This window comes from Micropterus salmoides, unplaced genomic scaffold (genome assembly GCF_014851395.1).
Source record: "Micropterus salmoides isolate LMB-PRFRI ecotype aquatic unplaced genomic scaffold, ASM1485139v1 Ms_hic_scaffold_3, whole genome shotgun sequence".
In the NCBI taxonomy this organism is placed as follows: Eukaryota; Metazoa; Chordata; class Actinopteri; order Centrarchiformes; family Centrarchidae; genus Micropterus; species Micropterus salmoides.
In genome coordinates, this window is record NW_024042261.1 from 9,627,846 (window position 1) to 9,653,823 (window position 25,978).

The window sequence follows — 25,978 nt, forward strand, 5'->3', positions numbered from 1 at the left end:
AATAAGCATTGACGAGCTCTGTTCATGCACGTTCAGCCAAAGTAACCCATTATAGGCTAACGCATTCTGAGAGAGCGTGAATAAAAAAAAAGAAAGGTCTATCGTGAGGCCTATTGTGGCCTATTTGTAAGCGACCTACTCTTGTCTCCAAGCCATTCTTCCGCCGTCTCTCTCAACGCGCACCAGGCCTCTAAATATAGACCCACGGAGAGCTGGGTTAGAGGTGCTGACCCATGCCACTGCTTCTACACTATGTCTATTATATGTTTTAAATTCATCCTCAAAACAGGATGATGTAAGGTGCTTAAAAGCTATGAACCATATTCCCCACATTTGCCGGCACACAGTACTGATATGCCTATTGTATTTAATGTAACCCTGCCCACAGGGAGGTGTAATGTGTGGCACCAATTAAAGAAAGTAAAACATTAAGTACAAATCTGAGTGTTTGGAATCTGCAAACATACGCTTTCAGGACCAATCTTAATATTTCCACAAACATGCATGCTGGACGTTTGGTGGTGAATGACGGCTGATAGGTGCAGTAACTTGCATTTCAGTCATTGTTCATTTCATTCACGAGCCAAGGGAAACAGATCAAGATATTTCCCCTTATTAGACCAGTTAGATCTGTGATATTTAGTCAGCGAATCCAAAGGATCCCAAAAGAGTATTTGTATCGGTGTTCCAGCGCTCGCTGTGCGTGCGTAAATGCGCGCCAGAAAAGGACATAAGTAGAGTGAGAATGAAAAGCTGCTGGTGCCACAGGTGTTTTTCCACTGTGAATGCATCCTTAGTAGCATCATGAGAACATTTTGTGGTCAAATATGACCCACTTTATTAACAGTAAACACCCTGAAAAGAGAATACGAGACATCAAAACACATAACTTGAAAATAAACTGGGGGGAAAATGTGCAGTACTGCTCATCACACGTTCAACACGTGGGAGGACAGACATTCGTCACACTGTTATTTTTGCTCATGTACGGTCTGTGATTTTACAGTTTGAAGCACTGAAGACTGTAATCTTCTGTACCTCCTCTTTTCCTGCAGTGCGCACTCAACTCCCATTTCATAACACATCAAAGTTGCGGCAAAGCCAGAGCTTCTGTAGCTCGATCAGCCCTCTCTATGCCACGTGGTACTTTGTGTGGTGCTCTAGCGCCACCGAACGGAAGGCTGAGTGGAGGACGCTGTGGGAGCCACAGGAGAGTCTGTTGCGCAGTAAAGTGTATTTTTACCTAACCGTGGCTCATTAAACTGTCTGAAATGTCATGTTTTGCGGATAAATATAGTTTTCAGACAGGTAGAGCCACCAGGACATCACAAGCCCTCTTTTCCAAATACATCAGTAAAGTGTGCATTGGTTAAAATGCTTTATCTATGCATATGAAAATATATGAAGTCAGGATAAATCCTATATATGAAAATATGACCATAATGGTGCAAATATTCTTAAGTAATTGGTTTACATACCAGTTGTTTGCAGAGTCCCAGTGCATTCAAAGAGAATTAAAAGTGATAATCTAACCAAAATATGCCATATCTATTATACCTGCAAGTATGAGAGTCAGTCATTTACAGCCAGTTAAATGTGTGTGTAGCATAGTGGGAAAAATCTTACTGCTTACCCACTGCCACAACCAAATGGTGACGATTGGGTGAAAATGTATACCTTTGTCGGGGAGAAAATAGAAATGAGTTGGATTTTGGAAATAAGCTGATAAATGTTACATTTGGTAATATAAACTGTAATTAAAATCAGGCTCTATGGGTCAGAAAGGGGTTGGGGAACTTTGGTGATAATTAGAGAAACTAAAACAGTTATGGTCTATTTACATACTAACCACAATTTAAATATGCTCCTACAAGTTCCTTTATTCTTCTAGTTATTTTCCTTCTTTTTGGTTGGAGCCAAGATTCTTCATGTTTTTCACAATCTCCTGCTCCAGATGAACACTCCTGCCCAACAGCTCCTGCTAAAGTTCCACACTTACTGCTTCTCTACCAGGGCGTGCTGGCTCTCGTCTGAAGCCCTGAGGGGCCAGGACATCGCCTTCTGCCGCCAGAGACAGTGGCTTTTCCAGTTGGTTCTCAGCCTGGGTCAAAGCATCTGTCGCTCTGTTTCTCTGCTCAGACAGGCATCTCACCAAAGCTACTCATCCTCATTTTCCTTCATGAGATTTTCCCCCAAGACGCCAGGAAGTTGAGTCTGCAGGATCTACTTGTCTTCAGTCTCAGTACTCTAGACTCTAGAATATATATTGAGGCATGTTTGGTCGGCTGGCAGAGGTCATCAATCTCATTGCTGGCCTTGACCTTGTTGGCCTAGTTGTTCTATGCTGTTCTGGGCTCACTGGAGCAAGGAATATCTAGTTTTCTCAGCTTGGGTCAAAGGTCCTTTTGCATTACCCAACCATTTTGCCTCTTCTGCTGCTGGCGGCTTAGCTCAGAGATTTGGCTCTGATGTCTTTTCAGCCTGGGTCTGCTGGCTGGTTCTTCAGCTGAGAGGCTATGGGCTTGATGGGAGGCTGGTGTTGAACAATTTGTTCTGCAGACACTGCAGCCTGAGGTTTCTGGTTGACTTGACAGAAAACAAGTGCATCTTACCCACTGATAGTGTCAGTCCACTGACATGCACCACACATTTGATTAATTGTATATTGAACACTATGTGACGAGCAGTGTTGAAATACTGTATCTGCTGTTGTGTGGCACACTAGAAATATATCATGCCATATTTACATTACATTTACATCAATTCATTCAGCTGACGCTTTTATCCAAAGTGACTTACAATTGTTACATATGTCAGAGGTCGCACACCTCTGGAGCAACTAGGGGTTAACTACTATTCTGCATTTTTGTAGGACACCAGATCTACAAACCAGCTTTGAATAGACAGTATCTGTAGATCAAAGTGCAGACATGCCCTGCCACATGATCGTTGGGGGAAGAAGTTTGCAGATCTTCTAGTAAAAGTAGCTATACCACAATGTAAACTCATCCATAGTTCATTTCAAGTAAATATCCTGCACAAATTATAATAACTGAAATATTTATTTCAACATAGCATTGTCTGTATCAAGTAATATAGGACATTTATGGGCTCATCTTACATTTTGAATATAAAATTTCTGTATGTACAGAAACTAAAGCTGTTAAATAAATGTAGCAGGTTAAAAAGTACAATATTTGCCTCACAAAAGAACGAAGGTATAAAGTAGCATGTAATAGTAAATTATAGTTACCTCAAAATTGTACTTAAGTACAGTACTGAGTGAATTTACGTAATTATTTTCCACCACTGCAAATTAATGTACTGTATAACATTTGAAGGAAAATACTCTTCTGTTCATATTATCATATAAGGATGTCCAAATGTAGTAATGAGATCCACTGATAAATGAGTCACCAGTTCCTGATTGCTGTCTCTTAGTTATTAAATATAACTTCAATACCATGACAAAAGAGATAACCCTTCTACTTGCATCCCCTCTCGAGCTGTTGAGCTTCAATCCACCATATGATCTATAAATGAGCCTTGACTGAATGTGTGTAAAAGATGAGAACAGGCTCATCATCTGAAACAGAAACGATGGCTTAAGGCCAGTCTGAATGAGTACAAGGAGAGTCAAAATCAGGTTTAATAAACTCCAAACCCCAACAGATGTCCAAAATAATTACCACAATCTGTCAACCACAGATAAAAATAGGTGATCTTTAAATATTTTGCATTATTAATGGACTGCTGTAGTAATGTCATCAAACGCAGTCGCCTCGAACCTCAATTAGCACTGCGGATATTGGAAAAGAGGATCAAAGGAATGAAGAGTCATTTATGCACTCGTCCTGTATCATGGGATAGCAAATGATAGTTTTTATAAACTGAAATCTCATTGGCCGAGACAATATCGTCACAATATCCCGTGTCGTTGTAGATGACAAACATAAGGAAAATGTAATCTTACAAATATAGTCTGACAAACCGTATGCTGTATTTGAAAATATACATGTAAAAGTAAAGTATGTTGGCAAGCTCCTTCAAAGTGAGGAAATGAATGTATGTATGTGCTGGAATGAACACAATGAATAATGTATCTTAAAATAGGTTCACATTTCTAATCATAAATATAAACATAACTTATATTAATAGTTTTGGGGAAATATGCTTATACATTTTTGTTAGTTAGATGAGAAGACTGATACCACCCTCATTAGCTTAGCATGAAGACTGGAAGTGTGGACAAATAGGCTGGTCTGCCAGAACCTTTAAAGCTTACTGACTATTGCGTTGTACCTCTGTTCACAAAGAGAAATGTAAAAACAAGAAGTTGTGACTATATGAGGAGTTGCGCTGGGATTATTTCTTGATGACCTCTGTCACTGTGAGGTCGCAAAGCAACAAGCAGAAAGTCCTGGTTCTAGCTCCATACTGACAGTGCTCAGACATGAGAATGATATAAATCTTCTTCTAACAAATGTGCAAGGGGGTGAGAATTCTATGACAACTGTAATCTGTAACACGCATGTTTAACGTGTGGAACTGAAATTGAAAACCAGCCAATTTGTTGCTGGAGCTGTCCGAAGAAAACCATACCCAAATTTGTCAGTTACGGATTTTTCAAAGAAATTGAAGGATTAAGAGCTTTGTGTTTATTCTACTTCTTAAATTAAATAAACCATTTAAAAACTTAGCTGAATATGACAGTGTTACAAAGCTGAAAACAAGGCTGAAAAATTGACTGTTTTTTTTGTTAAATTTAAAGTTTAAATTTCACAAGACAGCAACGAATGTATATGTGATTAGAAGATTCAAGGTTTTTATGTATGAAGGAGTCATAAATGTCTTTACATGACATATATATTGTTAGAATATATATGTTAGTTTATATGAATAAAGTGACAAAGCAGCTTTCTATTCAAGGACTTTATTGTTATTAGACAGGCATTCAACAAACTGCCAAAGTAAAATCAAGATTTACATTCAATAGGCTCTTATTCAAATGGTGTATTTTCTTTCAACAACATGTTTTGTAGTCTAATTTAAGCAAGTCACTGAATCCTTGTATGACCCTGACCTGTGACCTCCCTGATGTGGCAAGTGGAGTGAGATTAATAGGGTTCACTGAAGAATGGGATCTTACATCTGCACAAGAAGAGCAACCAGCACACTGAGGACGCTACTGAGCAAAGCTTCTGAGCCACGAGCTGCCCCAGATCCATTCCTGTTGCTGGTGACGCTGGTGTGAACCACAGGTACTTCAGTTTGCCCCTGGCAGTGCCGCAGGTCGGCTCCCACGCAGGCGGCATAGGCCATGGCGTGGGCGATGTAGTTCTGCTCCTGGACGCCCTGGAAGAGGTGGGCCATGGGTCCGCGGGCGAGCACTGCCACATCCTCTCCGCTGTGTGTCGTCGACTCTGTGGGGACGGCAGACAGCTGGACGTAGTCTTTAGTTTCTGGAAAAGAGACATTATATTACATTCATTTGGCATGTTGTTTTGTCCAAAGCAACTTACAATACATTACAACTGCATGCAGCCGTTTAACTGACTTTTAAGCTGCTAAAAAAAAAAAATATTTCTATATTAACAATGGATCACATGACTCTGTGTGTGAAAGCAGTCAGTCATTGTGATGAACCCACTCAGGTTATTTTTCAGCTAAAAAAACTGACCACTACCTGCTCTGCACCAAACAGCAGACAGACAAAGTTTACTACTAGCTGGTGAACATAGGGAAGCATTTAGCAGCTAAAGAGCCAGATATTTCCCTCAGGAAGTGGTTGGAACCAAAATCAGAGCTAAAAGGAGCAAGAATATTGGACTTGCAATTCACACTAACATCACAACTCCAAATGAATGTTAATATTGCTTCATGTCTGCTGGATGTGTGAAAAGGCAAACTGGCAAAGTGTTTGCTAACACGTTCACTAACTTTATAAGCTCATAATATGTCACTGTTTGTAACTTCTTGTGCTGCCCCCAAGTAGCCAAAACAAAATCAGTTAATGGAGCTTTAAAGGATAATTTTGGTATTTTAAGTACAGAAGGTTTTGGAATCCATGCAGTAGCTGCAACAAATACCTTCAGGGCAATTGTGCCCGTCAAAATTATGTCCACAAAAAGTGCTTCTTTTGGTCACTGACAGGGTCACACTGTTACATGAGGTGTCTGACAACATTATAGAATGGATCCCTATGAGTGACTTCTGGTGACACCCCTGGTTTTTAACAAGAAATTTAAGTCTCTCTCAAGGACAATTCTCGCTCTGAAATCTCACGAGAGGCGAGATGTTGTAGGAAGATGACAGTCAGTTGGAAAGAGGAGTTTGTTTTGTAAGGAGTAACATTAGGAAAAGAAGTCTAGCAGTTCCTCTACGGACACAACAAACTCCTGTTTGTGTTTGTGTTACACTCCTATCTATTTTTGTTGTCATATTACCTAACTGAACTGTCATTTTCCTTCTTGTTTTATTAAAATAAAATGCTAATCAAATCAGAAAAAAATGTCAGAGAAAGAGAAAGTTCAAGTGATTTTATTATAAGGAAAGGTTACACTGTTTAATAGGTCATGGATCTTAATACGTATGGTAACATTTAAAGGTCATTCCAGTTGTTTTGAAATAGTTTTCCCTTTCTTACTGTGTGTTTCCAGTGCAAAATAAATACGAACAAAACTGTATATTACTAACTGCTTAAGGAGTGTTGTAACTGGTCAGGGAATATGATAAACTGCAATCTGTAAATTCCTGTGAGGAAAACGAAGAAATAATGTCTTACTAGTGTTGACACTGCGGATGTCTGGGCGCTTGCCGTTGGCAATTTTGTGTCCGGGTCCATTGCCGTACATCAACGTGGTGAAAGGCAGCATGTCTGTAGCCCACAGCGGAGATTTACCTGGAAAATACAGAAAGACTATCAAATTTTATCTTTGATTTATTTATTTTTTCTTTTGCTGCACACATGAATAGAGGAGGGTTTTCTGGATCCCCAGGGTGCTGCAGGCCCACAGCTTGTTGAGTATCTCTGTGTTTCTCTCCAGATGAGCCATTAGCCTGGCGAGTCTCCCCGCTGATGAAGAGCTCAGAGTTTCACAAGCACATTAATCACTGCTGCACCACTGGGAGGAGGAGGAGGAGGAAGAGGAGGAGGAGGAGGAGGGCAAAATAAGAACATGACAGGAAAGCGAGTATAAAAGGTGTGAACAGCATGACATAACTTGAGTGCTTAATCAATACAGACTCTGAAGGCTGATACAGATATGTTGGTGGGCCGACTCTTGAATCATTAAATGCCAAAAAACTCAAAATGTCATCGTTTTCCCAAGTTTTTATTCGGGAGAGGGTGGAAACGTATCTGACACAACATTTAGACCTTTACAAGACACTAAAATTCTTTATTGAAACTCCCCCCACCCCCCAAAATCCTGATAATGCTTTAGAAATACTTAGAGTACTGGGTACCAACTGGCATGGAAAAAGTACATGGAGTAATGGGTAACACATTTAGTGTTTATGAGGGACCTAGAAACAAATTCCATTGCAAACACTTTTTCAATTACCTTGTACATATTTAAGCCTTTCAGTGTATTGGGTAGGGAACCATAAGGTTTAGCCTAAATTTCATTTCCCAATAGCTATTTATTGAATAGGAACATAAGTGTCACTTATCCTTTAACAACAGTCCTGATTTTCAGATGGGTCTTAAATTGGACCCGGCACTATATTTCTGTTCCACACTATTCGTTAAAAAAAAAAAGCTATGGAGGTACAACCGCTGTCCTGCCATGAGTGTGGTTGGTTCATATCAGATTTTAAGCCTCCAGGTAAGAGACAGGGAACAGTGATGGAGAGGAGACAGAGTTGAAGGAACAGGGGTAAGGAGCAACTAAGGGTCGATAAACAGACGTTCCAAAGGGAGATTAAGAGCCGAGAAAGACTGATAGAGCGAGAAGAACTTAGAGAGAATAATGTAATAGAGAGAGAGGCGTCAATGTGGATGGTCAGAGACAGGCAAGAGGAAGAGAGATGAGAAGAAAGCAAAGGACTGAAATAGAAAGGCGAGGGAGAAAAAGGCTGCCAGCTATATGTGTTTACTCAGGCTGTAATTGCAGAGGAGAGAAAGCTGAGGAAATGTCAAGCTGCTGGTGGCAGAGGCACACTGAAGCTGAAAGGAAGCAGGCAGTACACTGAGAGGCATCACACACACACACACACACACACACACACACACACAATAAGCACAATAAGCACAATAAGCACAAAATGCCACATTGGGTGTCAATTGTCCTGGAATATAAACACACCTGGAAGGGGCAGGGTGGATGGATGGAGCAAAGGATAGAGGGAAGAAAGTAAACACAGAGTTGGACGCTCTTGTCATGTGTGCAAAAAAGGAGTGAACTGTTTTAACCAAATCACTTTATACCATAATAAAAATGATTGAAGGACTGAATACAGGAAGTGACTTCACAGTTACCCAGAATGCTCTGCCCTCGAAATGGGTATCCATTGAAGGTAACAGGGTGCGAGTGGTCAGCCATCACTATAGTGAGAGTTTCATGCTCTTTGGTGAGTTCAAGGCCCTTGGCGATGGCGTAGTCAAAAGCAACCGTCTCATGGAGCGCCATGTACGCCCGGCCAGCGTGGTGAGCCTGGTCAATACGCCCACCTGACCACAGAGAGGGGGAAGGGTTAATGAGGAGAGATGGTGAGGTAACGGCTTCTCGCACTGCTTGGTACTTTAAGTGTCAGAGAGGACAACACAAAATAAGAACAAGTGCTTCGTTTTTACACTAACCTATTAGGATTTGAGACTTGGCATGCAATATACTGTTTTAGAGATTTGACTGCTGAAAGGCTTGACTTGGCATTTGAAAGAAAAAGTCAGAAATTTTGACCTGGTAAACACCGTGGAAGAGTGAAAAATTAATGAGACAGAACAATACATAATTGTTAGTCCTACACTCTTGTCCGAAATGACTTGACATTTGAATGGAATTGTCTTTAATGACGTGAAACCTTTTCTGCATGGATGAAGGCTTGCCACCGTCAACTAAACCTCTCTAAGACTGAACTCTTGGTCATTCCAGCCAAGCAATCTATCCACCATAACATCAAACTACTCATCGGCTCCTCAACCATCACGCCACCAGGGTGGAGAGAAACTTGGGTGTCATGATTGATGACCAGCTGTCCTTTTCAGACCATGTTGCTGCGGTCTCTCGTCGTGCCGCTTTGCTCTATACAACATCAGAAAAATCAGGCCCTACCTCACTCAGTACGCCACCCAGCTTCTGGTACAGGTCATGGTTACCTCTCGCCTCGACTACTGCAATGCCCTCCTAGTGTTTCTTCCAGCTTGTGTGGTGAAGCCCCTACAAATTTGTTCAGAACGCAGCAGCGCGTCTGGTTTTTGATCAGCCCGAAAGGACGCATGTCACTCCATTGCTGTGTGACCTCCACTGGCTCCCCGTGGCCTCCAGAATCAGATTCAAGTCACTAATGCTTCCATACAGAGTGACTACTGGGTCTGCACCCATCTACCTAAACTCCATAACACAAGTTTACGTTCCTTCTCGGCCACTACGCTCCTCCAACGAAGGCCGTCTGCTCTGCCATCCCTTCACACAAATCAATCCCAGTCCCGGCTGTTCGCATCTGTGACACCACGATGGTGGAACGAGCTACCGCACGCCATCAGAGCAGGGGCGTCCCTCTCTAACTTCAAGAAGCTCTTGAAAAATCAGCTCTTTCCGAGAACACTTCCTTTTATAACACCTCTAACTCCTAACCTCTAACATGCACTTCCTGGGCTCTTCTTCTTCTATCCCCTACAATTATCTTGTATTGAGTGCACTTTTTGTTTACTCTAACTTCTTTCCCTAGGTATTTACCCCATTGATGCGATATGTGCCATTAGCGCTTCCTAGTATTTACTGCTGTTTTTATTATGTTTGTCAGTTGTAGATCTTGTGCTCGAGACTTGATTGCGCCTTGTCTCAAATTGCAGTAGCAAACAGCTGCTAAACATGGCGCAACATTAGCATACATTTGGAGCCATGTGTCTGGCCATCTGACAAATATGAGTACAATATTCACGCTCCTTTAAGCTCTGTTCGCTCTCTACCACCTTTTGAAACTTGTGTCAAACAAACTGATAACTGACTTGGACTTGGACTTTAGAGTGGATTCTGACTTTTCTGGAATCTCGTCTCCAGTTACTTAGGACTTGGGACTACTGTGACTCGAAAGTTGTGACTTGTCTTGCCTTGAGACTTGACGCAAACTTGTCTTGGATGATCTGATACTTGGGTCAGATTTGTCACAAATGACTTGACACTTGACTTGAGGTGTACTATCACAAGACTTACTCAGACTTGTCTCAGAGGACTTTAGACGTGTGACTGGACTTGTCTCGAATAACTTGAAACTTGCCCTTGCCCAGAAGAATTTAAAAACCCTCTAATATCCACTCTACAAAGTATTCTGAAAACATCTCACAACATAACTAAGGGATATAGTGAATTGTAATTTCAATGAGCTACCAAGTTTTGAATTGATACATGTACTGTATATACAGTAGATCAGAGGGGAGGTGGATTTCAAAGTTGACTCTTTGGGATCAATTAAAAATGTAATACATTTCCCTTTACATTGTTAAAGGTGAGCAGACAACTTATTTAATATAGAAGTGAATCTGAGGAATATCACTTGGAATAAAACATAAACTGGGAAGGAGACCCATTTCTTCAGCAGAGAATTTTAAATCGACCCTCTTGCTGGGGGATAAAGCTCATGTATTTTTAAATTATTTTTTTTTACCTTTGACTTTCTTGTCCTCTCCACCAGCCGTATTGGATAGTGAAGTAGACTTCCGTTAATAAGTTGTGGTCTCAGTGAGCTGTCAGTGATTGGGTGCACCATATGCCTGCTTCTATTTATACATTTGCCTGTTATTTTAAAGTCATTGTGAAGACACTCAGTAGCACCCTGGAGTCCCCAGGCGGCTGCCTCAGATTAAAGGAGAGATGGATGAGGAGGTCGGTGAGGCAGCCAAAAACACTCCACTAGCACACACTGCGGCAAACTCATCGAGCTGTATGCAGAATCAATGTCAAATCACTGTGTGCACTGCAAATAAACCCTGTGTGTATTCTGGAGGGTGTCGCTATGGCAGATACCATGGCGATCACCTCAACTCAATATCCACCACAATAACCAGTGTAGTCATTTAATTGCCACTTGGGCTAACAGGATCAATGATTCAATTGATCCACCTAGACCAGTCACGCGTTTGCTCCCTATTTTTAGCAGCACCATCAACTCTCTGGGGATTTCTTTGATGGATTAAGTGATGGGGAGTGTATGGAAGGTGGATAAAGCTGTTGTCCTCACCCTCTACTAGCAGGAAGAAGCCTTTAGGGTTTTTCTGGAGGATGCGGATGGCCTTTTCTGTAGTCTCGACGATGGAGGGGTCCATGTTTGGGTCCCTCTCCGCCTCAAAGCGCAGATCACCAGGTTCAAACAGAGCTGGGGGGAGAAGAGGGCAGATCAAATAAAAAGATGCCAGAACCATGTTTTATAATGTAAAAGTAGAGCATGTCAGTTTTATCAGCCTACAGTGGAGGTGCAGCGGAAAGGAAAGTCCCATCTTCCTCCTACTGCCACTATTTTCAGCACACAGGATGTGATAAACCACAGTGTGAGGGTAAAATCCAAAGTCTGCACAGCAGCAAGAGAGCACTCAGTCCAGAAAAAGCATAATGACTTTATCTCTACATTTCCTCCACACTATCACACACCATAACTTCATGATACTTTACACTTTCTGCCCAGCACCAGCATTTCAGTGTTTTTTGAGAATTTTTGTTGTTGCAGTCATCACACACGTATCTGGACCCCAAGTAACCAAAGCTGACCCCTTGCCCAACAGGTGTAATAAAGGTGTTGAATGCATTTCCTTTCTCAAAAGTCTTCTTCTTCACTGCTTTTTTGTCACATTACCACCACCCGTCTATCAGTGGAATAATGTGAAACCTTGCATGGGCACATTTTTTCTCCTATATGCGGTTGGTTAGAGCTGCTTCACAAGATGAAGTTAAAGGAATAATTCTACATTTTGGAAAATACACTTGTTTCCTGCCAAGAATTAGAGGAGAAGATCAATAAAACTCACATGTCTGAACCATAAATATGAAGCTGGACACTGCCGCCAGCTAGTTTAGCTTAGGATAATGATAGGAAAGGTAGGCAGAGTTTGTTAGTTATGGAAAGATCCGGGCTAACTGTTTGTATGGTGAAGCAGAAGTATTGTCGCTATGATTACCTGCAGTAAAATATACCTGGTGGTGTGCTAGTGATACAATGAGCACACTATTCTACAAAAGACATTCACACGTTAAAGCAAACTCCCATTAAGTCACTATGATATTTTCGGAGGTGGGTAGAGGAGCCAACAACTGTGCTCAAGTAAAAGTACTGTTACTTTGTGAAAACAGGTACTCAAGTAGAAGTAAAAGTGGTCATCAAAATAGCTACTTGAGTTAGAGTACAAAAGTATTTACTGAAAAAATTCTTTGACTAGCGAGTACCTTAGGAAATTTATTTTATTTTATTTTTTTAATTATTTCAGCTCCTGATGTCTTCCTCAGGTAAAGGTAAAGAAACAAACATACATGTATTTATTTGTGATGAAATGACAAGTCACCATCTCCTGATTAGATAACCTGCCACATAAACACCAGGACAATGTACCCAGTCTACATTAATATTAGTATGTTAAGTACGCCAATAAGTAAAGATTGTTTAAATTAAGTAAATTTTCTTGTTGTCCCCTGTATTAAATTATGATATGATAGGAGATAATCCTGTGATGTTTCATAATTTATTGCCTATTAAATCCAGGTGCTCACTTCCTCATGTTTACCTGAACATTACATCAGTCACATCCACATGAAATAAGAGTAGTTTGTCTTTTTTGTGTATGCATAATTTGGTCTGTCTTCATCAAGCTACACCAACAAGCACGACCAGTTAAATGCAGACTGCTCGTACACTGTTAGCTTGAATATTTACATTAAGGCAGAAAGCAGGAGGAGCTTTGAAGCATGATATACTGTGTGTAGCCATTTATTATTAAATATACTAGCATTAACAAATCAGACACTGCTCTCTGTCAGCTCAGTGTCAGCAGGGTGCGAATTATACAGTGAAAACTGAGGGGGTAATTTTTTTTTCCAGGTCAAAAAGAAAACCCAGGACAGCACAGGCGCGGGCTTCAGTAAACTAAAATCTTACAATGCTCACAATATCTAACTATATAAAAATATAGTAATATATTTAAAAATATATCATATCTAAATATTTAACTGATGTGTGCAGCCTGTAGATGATGATAAATCAAATTCATTACACCAGTTTATTCCATACAACACAACAACTTTTGTCGTCAGAGGTCACTGTTCTACAGCAAAACCGCCAGAAAGTCAGACACACAACAGCAGACCATCATGACCGCTCAGAACAGACCCACACAATGTTGAACCAGAACCGAAGACAGCATCGTGAAATACAGTCTGCATTATGATTGCCAACTCCTAATTCTTATCATTTCAACTTTTAAGTTTCAGCTTTTTTTCAGCAAATATCTCCTTTCCTCTTGCTCATGTTGACTGTGAATGACATGTAATCTGCTTTCAATAAAGCAGTGGTCATCCACTGCTGGGGCATTGGGAATTTTTATTAAACAGAGTACCGTCTTGATCTGCTCAATATAAAAAGTGCAATGAGATGACTTTTGTTATGAATTGGCACTATAGAAATAAAACTGAATACATCTGAAATAACTGGATTTTAACATTTACCTAGCCAGCTAAAACCTCACAGTGAAAACAAATGTCATGCTTATTGTAGAAAGACTCAGAAAAAACTTAAAATGAAATAATAAACTCCAAATTGATGTCAAAATGTGTAGCCTATCTACAATAACTAATCCTCAATTTCACTGCTCATGCCTAAGCAGCAGTGTTAGCTGACCATTATATAAAATATGAAATAATATAGCCAAGTGGTAATGATATGACAGGGTGGGCTATCAGCTAGCTAACATCAGGTAGCTCATTTAACACAGATTTGTTGAGAGATGTTTTTGCACCTTGAAAACATTTTGTAGGTCAGGTACAGTAGTTTGAGGTAAAACATTGGAAGTGTATTCAAGACTGACATCACTACTACAGGATGAAAAGAGTAAGCTGGAGAGTAAACCAAGGACAGTACAGGCCTATTGATGTTTTGTTCTGTAAGGGCCTGATGGGAATGCTATGCCTCCGTACTGCTCTGCTTGAAAGAAAAGCACAAGAGGGCAAGTGAAGAAGAGAAACAAGCAAAACAAAAACAAAACTCACCCATGAGGTAGTCTGTGGTTTCAGGGTCAACAGCATTGAACTCAGTTTTATTCCACACATAGTGGGCTACCTGTGTGACACAGGACACACACCTTCAGGCAGTGAATGGGAGGAAGACAATAAACATTGTTGTGCTTGCCTAAATGTCTTTAAAATGTGGCCTTTATTTAAGGATAACAAAGTGATTATGGTGATTAAAATGTCAAACAGCTACTTTTGTGTTCTGCATGTAAACAAGTGTGAACATACAGATAGCACCAATTTTCACTCATTTCTGTCATTTTCCTAAAAGACTTTTATAAATATATAGTATGAAAGATGCTATGATCAAAAAAACTCAGCTCAAAACAGCAGCTTTAAGCTTCAAATTTAGACCCTTTCTCTGACCCTTGTTCCAATTAAAGCTATGATTATATAATACTGTTGAATATTCAAACCCAGACAGCATTTTCTTACAGCTGCACCATATTAATGAAAATTTTCTGAGATCGTATGCATCCTCTTATACACACATTTGGTATCTTTGGAATCCCTGGGATGAGAATTTAGGATAAAGATTTGTGCTTTTGAACAATGCTTCGATCGTGAATAATGAATAAATGAATGAATGAACACCAGGCTGAAACACTGTGTTTTGCTGCCCAAACTGAATGTTCTTTGTCCAGCTCATTGCATTGAAACTCAACAACACATTTAACCACATTCTCAGAAAACTGGCAAAAGAAAATGCAAATTAATGCGCATTTCCATCTGCTGCTGTTATGAGAGCATTAGGAGTTGGGCACATCGAGATCAACAGTTAGCGGCGCTTATTCTCCAGTCAGGTTCCATTGCGGAAGAAGAGGGCCCAACAAGATGAGGTAATTAAAAGAGCACCGGTCAGACCTCATCTGAATAAAAACAACATGGAAAACATGATGTAAATGTGGCATTTATGTTTGTTGTGTATTAGTTTGAGGAAGGTTACAGTCTATGTTTTAGTCATACATTTATTAATGCTAATTTTGCAACCATATTAATATTGTTAATATTAAAGGTCATGACAAAATGTCATCATTTGGTGGCATATGGAAATTTAAACAATCAATAAGCTAAAACTTTAGCTAATTGGCTGCTTTACAACTGCAGACATTGACACACAACAACAAACCACTAATACCATAATGCACTGTTCCATCACAATTGAGGGGGGGCAGATTAAGAAGCAAGGTGAAAAGTTCACATACTAGACGGCAGCTGAAGCAGAGCTTTTACTCTGGGTATAGTTACTGTTTGAGGGAGCGATCACACGCCCTGATGTTTAAAAAAATATTTAAAATTGCATTTCTTCTTAAGTGATCTGATTTCACACCTTGTAACTTTCCAGTTCCCGTTATTTTGTAATTTTGCAACCTCCCTTTTGTGTGAGACTCCTCACTAAAGCTGTTTCTATAATTGAGGCTATTTTCTTGGTCACTGCATCTGGTTAAACAGAATTGTCACCTTTCCAATTTTCATGCTCTGCCACTCATCAATGAGGTTGCGTCTGTCTTTTCTTTTGCCCCTGGAGGAGTAATCCCTGGGGTATTCTGGGTCCTTGGTGCCCTTAGGGGTCATGTACTTTCTACCACCACCAATGATCACCTGGAAACACACACACAGGCACAAACACACACATTCACATGTATTTTAACCATTCCAAAACACAATGTTAAAAGCATATGAAAAGGAACTGAGTGATGGAGAACCTTACATCTATGTCAGTGTTTTTAAGGAGCTGGGAGGCGATGTCGGTGCAGCCGTCCTTCTTGGCGGCATCAGGCATGTCAGCATCACTGTACCACTTCCTGCTGGCGCTGTGGGCATAGGTGGTTGCTGGGGTGGCATGTTGCACCCGCGTGGTTGTTACAATGCCGACAGACTTGCCTACAAAATCGATTTGTTTCATTCTTAATGTGTTGTAGATTCAGCTTTCATGCTGAAGTCTGAGCAGCTGTCAAGGTGATGGTTGAGCCATTAATCAACAACTTTCTAAACCCCCTGCAGATTATATTATAATTATGTTGAGGTGTGGGTTGTAAATATACCAATTGTCCTTTTAACCACCTTGATGTGCAACATTGCTCTTTAAATCCTCCTTAATGCCCCACAGTGGCACTGGCAGAAAACTATGCACTCCAGTGACAATGACATTTACAGTGGTGTGAAAAAATGTTTGCCCCTGAGGTCCTGAGCAATGCTTCACCATCAAGTGGAAACCTCCGGGTCTGAAAAGTGAAGCCAATGCGGAAGTGCCTTAAACCTGCATTATTTCTAATGGCCAGCAGGGGGCAACTCCACTGGTTGCAAAAAGAAGTCCGATTCCATTAGAAATAAACGGCAAAATGACTTCTCACTTGATTTGTTACCTCAGTAAACACTTTCCTAATGAGTTTATGGTCTCAATCGTTAGTTTTAAGTCTTCTTCAACACAGGATGATGGTCCCAATCATAGGAAACTAGACGATAAAGCAGAGTATGCTTTAGGGCGGGACTAAATACATTTTTAAATCATTGGATCAAGAGCCACAATTAGTCAGTTAATTGATTAGTTGAAAGAAAATGGATTTCCCAAACAATTTTGATGATGATTATATACGTATATATGAGCAAAAGTGTTCTCCCTGTTTCCAGGCTGTCAAATGTGAATATTTGTTGGTTCTTTAAGTCATCTATGATAGCAAACTGAAAATCTAACTATCTTTTGGAGCATTTGGACAACACAAGATCAACATGGAAATGTCACCATGGGCTCTGGGAACTTGAGATGGAAATTTTCACAATTTGTTGAAAACTTTACAGACTAAACAATTAATTACTTAATCAAGAAAATTATGGTAAATATATCCAATGAAAATAATAATCTAATTGGTTCACAATTAGAATTTCACAGCACTTGAAAAAGAAGCGATTTTCTTTTCAGGCTGTTCCATTTAATAGTACAAAGACTTCCATTTACAAGAAAAAAATCAAAGATTTGAGAAGTCAGAAAAAATAAACACAATTTAGTGTCGCAAAACAGTTTTCGTTTCGTCATTCCACTCTTGCAAATCATCTTGTGACACTTCAGATTTATCTTGCAACCGCTAGGGGTCCCAGATCTCTGGTTTTGGGAACAAATGGTCATATCTTGTAAAATGAAGGTTATAAGTAGAACCATTTGAGGACTTTGCTGTAAGGGCCATTTCCAAAATGTGTTTTTATGACATCAAAGACAAGCAATAACTTTCTTGTTCTAGATAACACATACATGGATTATCAAACCTGAGTGTCAGTCTCCAGTGCTATGCTGGGGTCAGGGCCATGGCATGGCATTGTGTGTGTGTAATGAGATATTTATGGCCATTGATAACACAGGGACATGATAAGAGCTATGGTGTAGCCCATCAGCTGCCGCAGGCTGCTGTTGCTCCCAGCTCCCTGGTGGCCCCTGTAATACTGCTCTGACGGGGCACTGCGGCTCACAGCAGAGCGCTCAGCTGTAAAATCGGGTTTTGCTGAGGCTGTATAGGACCTGAGGGATTTTCTTTTGTCAGGACCCAGAACTAAGGTGTGACACAGCAGGGCTGTGTCACCCTCTACCTGCTCTCTGACAAGGAGTCACTAAATCCCATTTGTCGCTTCAATCCCGTCACTGTTTGAAGACATCCATTATTATCCTTTCAGTATTGCCTCTGCAGCAATGATCTGTATTTGTTCATATGAGTCTTTTTACATTTCCAGAAAATTGTCATAATCATTAGTTAACACCTGTTGTTTGGCATTCAAAGTATATAGATGGACTAGTCAAACACTGACTTAAAGAATAAGTTTGCTTTCTACTGAGAAATCCTTCCTTTAAACCTCTTTATCTTATCATCTAAACATTATGATGATGTTGTTGTTCTGTATTCTTCTGCTATTATCTTGTGATATCTTCTTGTTTTTAATTTGTGACCAATTAGTAGGACTACTGTATATGAAGCACAGTGATTTTTCCACTGAAGGTTGGTGACTTAAACCAAAATGTATCTTTTCGTTTTGTCCTAACCAGTCAGTCAGTCGGTAGTGAGTGATTTATTTGTCCTGCCAATGTCATTTTCAGTCAACATGAAAGCTGATGAGCTTTTCAGGGGCAGTTTTTGACATCACTTGAATAAATATGCTGATTTAAAAGTTTATATTCCTGCAAGTTGACCAACAAACTGTATAGCTGTGCCAATCTCATCCACATTTGTTGTAATTTTTGTGCAATTTGCTTTTTGTTGAGTAGAAGGCAAGACGCACACCACTCACTTTGTGTCTTCTGTGGTGCAGGGAATCAAATCCCCTCAAGATCCAGTTCCATAGAAGTCAATTCCCACACACACTTGCGTTCTATAATAAATCAATGTGGAGGTGAGAAGTGTGTGCAGGATTTTTGACCTTTTTTCTATGGATTAGAATTTCGTTCTGCTGGCATTTTTCTAGCATTAGGAGAGGAGAAGGGGTGCCCATTCTTAATCTCGTTTACATAGCTCTGATTGGCTTAATAGTTTCTCCATACAGAGAAACAAACTTAAATGAAAATAACCAACATATTTGAACTGATGAAAAAACAGGAGTTACCTGTTACCTGTAACCAGGCTGATGCTCCATTACTCAAAAACCTTTAATGGCTGGCACACTTGCTGGATAATTCTCTGCCCTGCACTCACTGTGCATGAAAATGTGTTTTGGGGGAGTGGCTCTTGAAGGGATGCCTTATTGGTTGGATATGTTCTAGCTGTCTCTTGCTAGTTTCCTAAGTTGCCTACCCCAACTTTAACACGATTTAAAATCCAAAAAAGTGATATAAAAAAAATAAATTTGTTTGTTTGTCTGTTTGTTTAAGCTCTGTGGTAAACTTACCAGCATCTTTGGCCCACTTCAGGATGGACGTGACCTCGTTGCCCTTCTGAGACTTGCAGACTCCGTTGCGAGCCGCTGCACTAACTCCGATGGTGTTCAGGTTGGTTTTCACTCCACACAGATACGCTGTGGCTGTGGATGCACTGTCTGGAATCTGAAAGTCTACACTGTAGGTCTGCATGACACACACACACACACACACACACACACACACACACACGCACACAAATATGAGCTTAAATAAAATAATATACTGTTTATTGCTGTTGATAGTTCATACAAATTTACTGCACCTCTGTTTTGTTATTGTCTGTACGTCTAGCTGCTATATCAAATAGATTTTAATATATTATTTATATTAGCCACTACACAAAGTCATGGAAAGTCTACTTAAGTCAAAAACCCACAGGTACTGCTACTCTGCTAAGCAAGCAGAATTTTAGCTTGAGTTTTTATTTTCCATTATGATTAAGCTAGAGTCTCAAAAATGTATATTTTTCATCTACACATTAAAGATCAATAATTACATAGCTAAAGCTAGCCATGGCTATTACACAGCTAGCTTTAATTTGCTTTACGTGTGTAGTGACTGTCTTTGTTTGGCAGAGAGTGCCATCCAGAGATGACAAAGCAAAGCTCAGTTACTACAGCAGCGATACAATGGCAGAATACAGTAACTACACCGCCACTTTTCACAAAAATTAAAGGTCAGATTTAGATCTTAACTCAGTTTTATAACTATGTAGTTACTGCATTTTAGCTTTGTAGGGTAGAATACACTGAATTTATGACCAAATGCGCATTCATATTCACACTGTAAATGCACACACAAATCTATTGCACAAGTTCTCACATGTTCACACTCACATGTACAAGTTGAGTTGAAAATATTTATTCTAACTAAACTTCATTTACATATAGGCCTATGCATAATTTGATATTCTATGCGCAATATCTGTTCCATTCATTGATCTAAGTGTACGTGTGTATGAGTGTGTGCGTGTGTGTGTGTGTGTGTGTGTGTTTGTGTACCTTAGCTAGTCCCACGTTAGGGAAGGTGTCCATCGTCATCACTGTCTCCTCTCCAGTGTGGTTCTGCAGCTGCCCCTTGAGGATACGAGCCGCAGTGTATGTTGTGATTCCCATACCTGATGAACACAGTAGTTAGCCACATCGTTTTTGTGTTCTTTGGAATATTTATTTTTGTGCAGCTCATTGGGGAAACAGACAGAGGCGAAAGGGCCCACAGTTATAAAAAAAGTATAGGTCAGACAATAATTCCTGATTCTGCTTATCTTACCATTTCAGCCAGCCAAGAATGTCAAGTGTTTTATTGTGAGAAAATGACAGTGTTGTGTAACCTACCATCACCGAGGAAAAACAGGATATTCCTGGCCACATTGGTGTTAAGCTTCCGGTCCAACACTGACTGCAAAGTCTTCCGGGCCTGTGACCTCCAGAACTCCGGGTTTTCCTCCTCAACTATAGGGGAACACACAAACCAGAAGGGTTTTGGTGCAAAACTAGTAGTATTATTGAATGGAAACTGTTGTGTTGGTATGTTGTTTTTTAAAAGTGAGATCAGTCAAAACAAAGTGCTTTGGAGTGTAATAACCAAAAGATAAGCAACTACAGCACAAGAGCTTAAAGATTAAAGCACATAGCGCATCTCACTACAGGTGTAATTTTTCATTGAACAATTAAATGTGACTGATACAGTGAGCCAAAGAGCTGTTCTGTGCAAACGGCAGAGATCTACAGTATGTGACTGGAAATGAAAGCCCCTTTGACTTGGCTCTTTGTTCAGGCATTTTGAAACTTGTGAATGTGTGTATTATAATGTTTGTAGCTGTCATATCTCACTCACATGCTTTCTTATCTACCACAGGACATCTCTGTGCTGTAACCTTTTTATTGACAGTCTATGGCTGTAACTGGTAGTTTGATACAGTAGTCCACTAACAAGCAGAAATTGCTGATAGCAGCCAGTTGCACCACTCCACAAGTACTGATTGTGCTGATTTGAAAAGTTTGTAAGGCCCCTACAAAACAACTGGGTAGGAAAGTGTACAAAAAAAGTAAATGATTGTAAAGGATGAAAGGATAGTTGGAAGTTGAAGAATCATTAAGAGGAATAGGGAGAGCGAAACGAGGGTGAAAATAGAGCAAAGTGTGAGAAGAGGATGTCAGCCCCGAATGGGTGGTGATTAAATTGTAAAACAGCACACAGAAAAATAGAACAGAAGCCTCACTCCAGGGTAAAAAGGCCTCTGTGATCTTAAGGAAAAATATGATTTTGTTGTGTGTAAGCAAGAGACGGAGGGGAAACTATAAAAAAGGCTACATTGAGATTAATGTGAGTTTATGGCACATGTGAGACACTTGAAATAGTTGAAATACTGTGACAGCTGAAGTTGTAGTTCAAGTGGCAGTTGAAATACAACAACTGAAAGAAATAGCCGTTCAAGTGAGATCGGAGAGTTAATGAAGGCTGAAGTGTATTATATGCACTGAAAGCAGTTGGAGTTAATTGCATGAATTGTATAAATATGAACAAAGGAAGTTGTGGTACAGAAGAGCTGGAGAAGTTGTTTTTCAAAGGTGAAAATCCAAGTGTGTAAGCATTGAAAGGTGCTAAAATGTAGGTTTAAGAGAAATAGATGAACACAGTTGAATGATAAAAATTGTTGATATGTAAGTAGTGGAAATGTCAGTTGACGTGAAAGCACTGATAGCAGTTGAGTTGTTCGTTAAAGAGTAAGTGGAGGCACTGAAGTCACCTCCAGTGTGTGCATAGTAAGCAGCTGAAATGACAGATTAAGTGTAAGAGCTGAAAGTAGGCAGTCAGTGGACGAATGATCAGTTCAAATGTCAGTTGTCAGCATGAAACAAGTGAAAGCAGTTGAAGTGTAAGTTAATAGGAAATAGAGACAGGGAGAAAAATGTGAACAGGAATTACTGAAAGGTATGAAAGAGCTAATATGAGCAAGTACAAAAGGAGTTTGAAGAGGAATTTACATTGTTGAAAGATGGGTGGAATATCAGTTTTGGCATTCAGAGCAGCAAATAACATTGAAAAAAAGTATGAAATACATCAAAACTGAAGAGAAGCACAGATTCTAAATGAGCTAAGCATATTTCTGTGTGGCTAAAGCACGAAAGTCAAAGGATGTTTGAAGTGTCTAGAAAAAAACTAAAGAGTGTGTATCGCTGAAGTAGGTCTTCTTTTTTGCTTACCTTTGGCATTAGACGGTCCAAATGCTACCAGCAGAAAGAGAGCCAAGGTGGCCACTCTTGTCAGCCCCATGGCCGTGCTGGAGAAGTGCTCCTCTAACCAAAGATCACCTTCTAAACTGAAATAATGCTTGTCTCCAATCACACTATCTGACAGTCATCTTTAACAGCATGTCATAAATGCTTTGGAAAATGCGTGACCTATGACTTAAAAGACTGTGCTGTGATTGGATTGGAGTCAAAAATAGGTAGGAAAAAAGGTTGAAAGATGCACATACGGCTAAATGACTAAAATGGTAAATAGTAAATAGAGAGTTGTGTCTGTTTGATGCAGTAAACAGTATTTGATAAACAGCTCAAATCTAAGGAATAAATTACTGACAGTAGTTAAAGCTGTAATGATAGTGTTTAATGATCAAGTTTATTTAGGGCATTATTTATGATGCTGTGTTAAAGATCAGGGGAATAGTAATGAATGTACCAAACAGCGATGGAAAGAGTTTGTGTGTGTGATTTCTAATCATAAACGGACTGTATCTGAGCAGGCGATCCAGTTACTGTATGTATGTGAGTCCACAGGGACTGAGCTGAATGGCACAAACACTCAGCCATCTATTTTCCAATGAATAAATTAGCAAGAGAAAAAAATTCGGCAAGCATGTTTTCTTTGATTGCTTGTCCAAAATTTCTCCATCACTGACAGTGATCGAGTAAGCGGTAACATGGCAACTGATACAAAAACATGTTTTACTTCTTATTCAACAGGTACCATGCGTCACACTGATAATGGGACATTTATCAGAGCTAATTTAAATACCTAATGTTCCCAAGAAGTTCACAAATTAGCCTTAAAATGTGGATAGGCCACTGATGACGAGAATGGTACTAACTTTTTTTAATGGAAAATGGGTTAAACACCATGAATTATCTTGGGATTATGTATTTTTCTTACAAATGCCAGTGGAAGGAAGTAGAGCTACTAAAAAGAAAAAAAGGTGGACACAAGGAAAGAGATTCAATACACTGTATGTGGGCGTCCCTTAGGTGTGACCCTCATTCATAATGGAGAGAAAGGAGAAGAATGTAGAAGTCATTAAAAAAACAACAAGTGTTGAGTTCCTTAAGGAGCTCAGCCTCAAAAATATGAATCAAAGTAGAAAAAGGTGGTGCACCATGACAGCAGGCAATGCCTCTGCAGCTTTGTATTAACACATGAAAGACCCAGGACCACACTCCCCATTTAATTTATTAATGTTTTTTAATTAAACCCTCACTTCCTGTGTCTTTGAAACTATTTGTTTTTAATGCATTTCTGGTGTCAAAATTGCTAGAAAATATTTTTCTGATGTTTTCATTTAAAAAATGTATTAAGTCACTAGAGACGCTAGGTATGTAAGAGCATTGCATGTTCATTGGTATGGAGGTAGAAATAGCAGGACACAAAGATGAAGAAGTTCTTTTTATGAACTTTTGTGTCCTTTCCAACCAACAAATAAGCCGACAATGCAAAGCCATGCTAGCGTGGCTAACATGTCAGGTTTTGCTGTATGTTGATGGTTTGGTCACCTTTATTCACACTAGAGTAATAAACATAAGCCTGTCAGTCATCTGTTTGATGATATTGGTTGTGGGGGCCTCACCACAGTGGAAACAATTCAGGATATCTGCACATTTCACAAACTTAGGACATGCTACATGTTACATAGAAATTATTTTCACATTCATCTTTCAAACAAAGAAACCACACAAAAACATTTGATTTCTGAACACAGCTAATGGGAGTACTAAAAATATTCTGGGGCATTATAAGAAAGGGTAAACAGCAGTATGAGACATGAAGTTCTAACATGCTGCCGTCTAAACTCAAAAGGTTTGTTCAACAGGGCCTTTATATGTAACTGGGTCCTGTTCTTTTTGAATCAGAATCTTCATTTTTAATTAATTTACATTTAAATAAAGTACCATGTGTTACACCTTAGTAACATCACCTTAAGCAAAATGTCTCACACACTGACACTCAAACACACAAATCTCAGAATGCACAAGATGTGACTGCAGCTCTGTGAAGGAGAAGCAGAGCGTGACAGCTGAATGGGTTGGTGCGGTACACTGCGTGAGTCGAACAGGCCGACATGTTGTCAATGATGCTGGCGAAGAAGAGACATGACCACACTGCGTCCTCACTGGTGTGGGTCTCAGCAGCCAACAGGGCAGTAGACTGTTGCACACACCCGCTGCCATCTGCTACAGTTATAATACATGATGGTATGATGTAAGCTCATTACTTTCCTGTACACACGGCAGTGTGGGCTTGTGTACAACTGCAATGATCCCGGTGGGAGAAAAAACAAATCATGGCAGCAGTTAGAGTCAGGTAGAGCAAAGAAAAAGGGTCACACATAACAAAACGGACCATTCCAAAGTTACAAGAATATAGTAGGCTATACCTATTAAAATATATATAATAAGTGCAATGTGAAAAATAACTATGAAAAGGACTTTAAAAGAATAGACAAAGACATTTTTGGAAATTCCCCTTTTTTCTCTTTCTTGATGAGCGTTAGTTGAGACAATTGACACCATCTTCCTGTCTGTATGCAAAATATAAAGCTAACTCCAGCAGTAAGTTAGCTTAGCATAAAGACAGGAAAAACGTGGGGAAACAGCTAGCTAGCCTGGCATTGTAACGAAATCCGCCTAGCAGCACCTCGAAAGCTCACTAATAACACATTATCTCGTGTTTGAACTTTAAAAGGTGCTGGCAGGCATATTTTGTTACACAGAGCCAGCCTAGCTAGATGTTTCCCCCTTTTTCCAGTGCTTTTGCTAAGCTAAGCTAACTGTCTCCTGGCTCTAGCATCATAAATAGTATACACACAGGGTGGTATAAATTTTTTTTAAACAAAACAAAATGTGAAACTTTTTTTTAAAATATGAGGTTGTGCTAAATAGCATCAGTAGAACAACAGTAAGCGAATGAGAAATGCCAAAATAACAAAATAGTAAACTTCTGAGATTTAGGATGGCACTCTCAGTCATAATGTTCTGTCTTTGTCCCACACTGAAGGGTAAATATTGTGGAAATGGACCACTTACCGTTGGACTCTAACTCATTCCACCACCAGCAGCATGGTATGGTATGCGGTGTACACTGTCAGTGTCATCCTCATTAGTCAGACGAAATATTCATCATAAAATGCTCATCATAAAATGGAAGCAGTTTTCACTTGAATCATTAAATGTATATGTAGTTTTTTAATAATCACTTATCAATAAATCACTTTTTTACCACCTAACAACAGGTTGTAACCTGACATAAAGATGAACCACATGCCTACTTTCTCGGTCCCTTGGAAGTGCCGCGATTCTGCTTCTTATGTGGAGGAATTCAGGTCAGATTTTCTGCATGCGTGATCCCGAGCCTCTTGCCTACTGATTCTGAACACCGT

The 25,978-nt window shown here is 39.8% G+C and overlaps 1 protein-coding gene and 1 long non-coding RNA gene across 2 annotated transcripts; both read right to left on the reverse strand.

Annotated features, from left to right (window-relative positions):
• Nucleotides 1-4,917: 4,917 nt before the first annotated feature.
• On the reverse strand, nucleotides 4,918-22,624 carry alp3 (alkaline phosphatase 3). Its single transcript, XM_038692221.1, has 11 exons — nucleotides 22,533-22,624; nucleotides 20,661-20,777; nucleotides 20,328-20,443; nucleotides 19,296-19,470; nucleotides 16,141-16,313; nucleotides 15,891-16,031; nucleotides 14,409-14,478; nucleotides 11,401-11,535; nucleotides 8,483-8,674; nucleotides 6,785-6,901; nucleotides 4,918-5,462 (listed from the first exon to the last, which is right to left on the reverse strand). The coding sequence occupies exons 1-11, from the start codon at nucleotides 22,600-22,602 to the stop codon at nucleotides 5,146-5,148; spliced, it is 1,623 nt and encodes a 540-aa protein (XP_038548149.1). The 5' UTR covers nucleotides 22,603-22,624; the 3' UTR covers nucleotides 4,918-5,145.
• A 1,294-nt stretch (nucleotides 22,625-23,918) lies between these two features.
• On the reverse strand, nucleotides 23,919-25,957 carry LOC119882232. Its single transcript, XR_005440476.1, has 2 exons — nucleotides 25,626-25,957; nucleotides 23,919-24,850 (listed from the first exon to the last, which is right to left on the reverse strand). It is a non-coding gene; the product is annotated as an uncharacterized LOC119882232 (long non-coding RNA).
• Nucleotides 25,958-25,978: the final 21 nt, after the last annotated feature.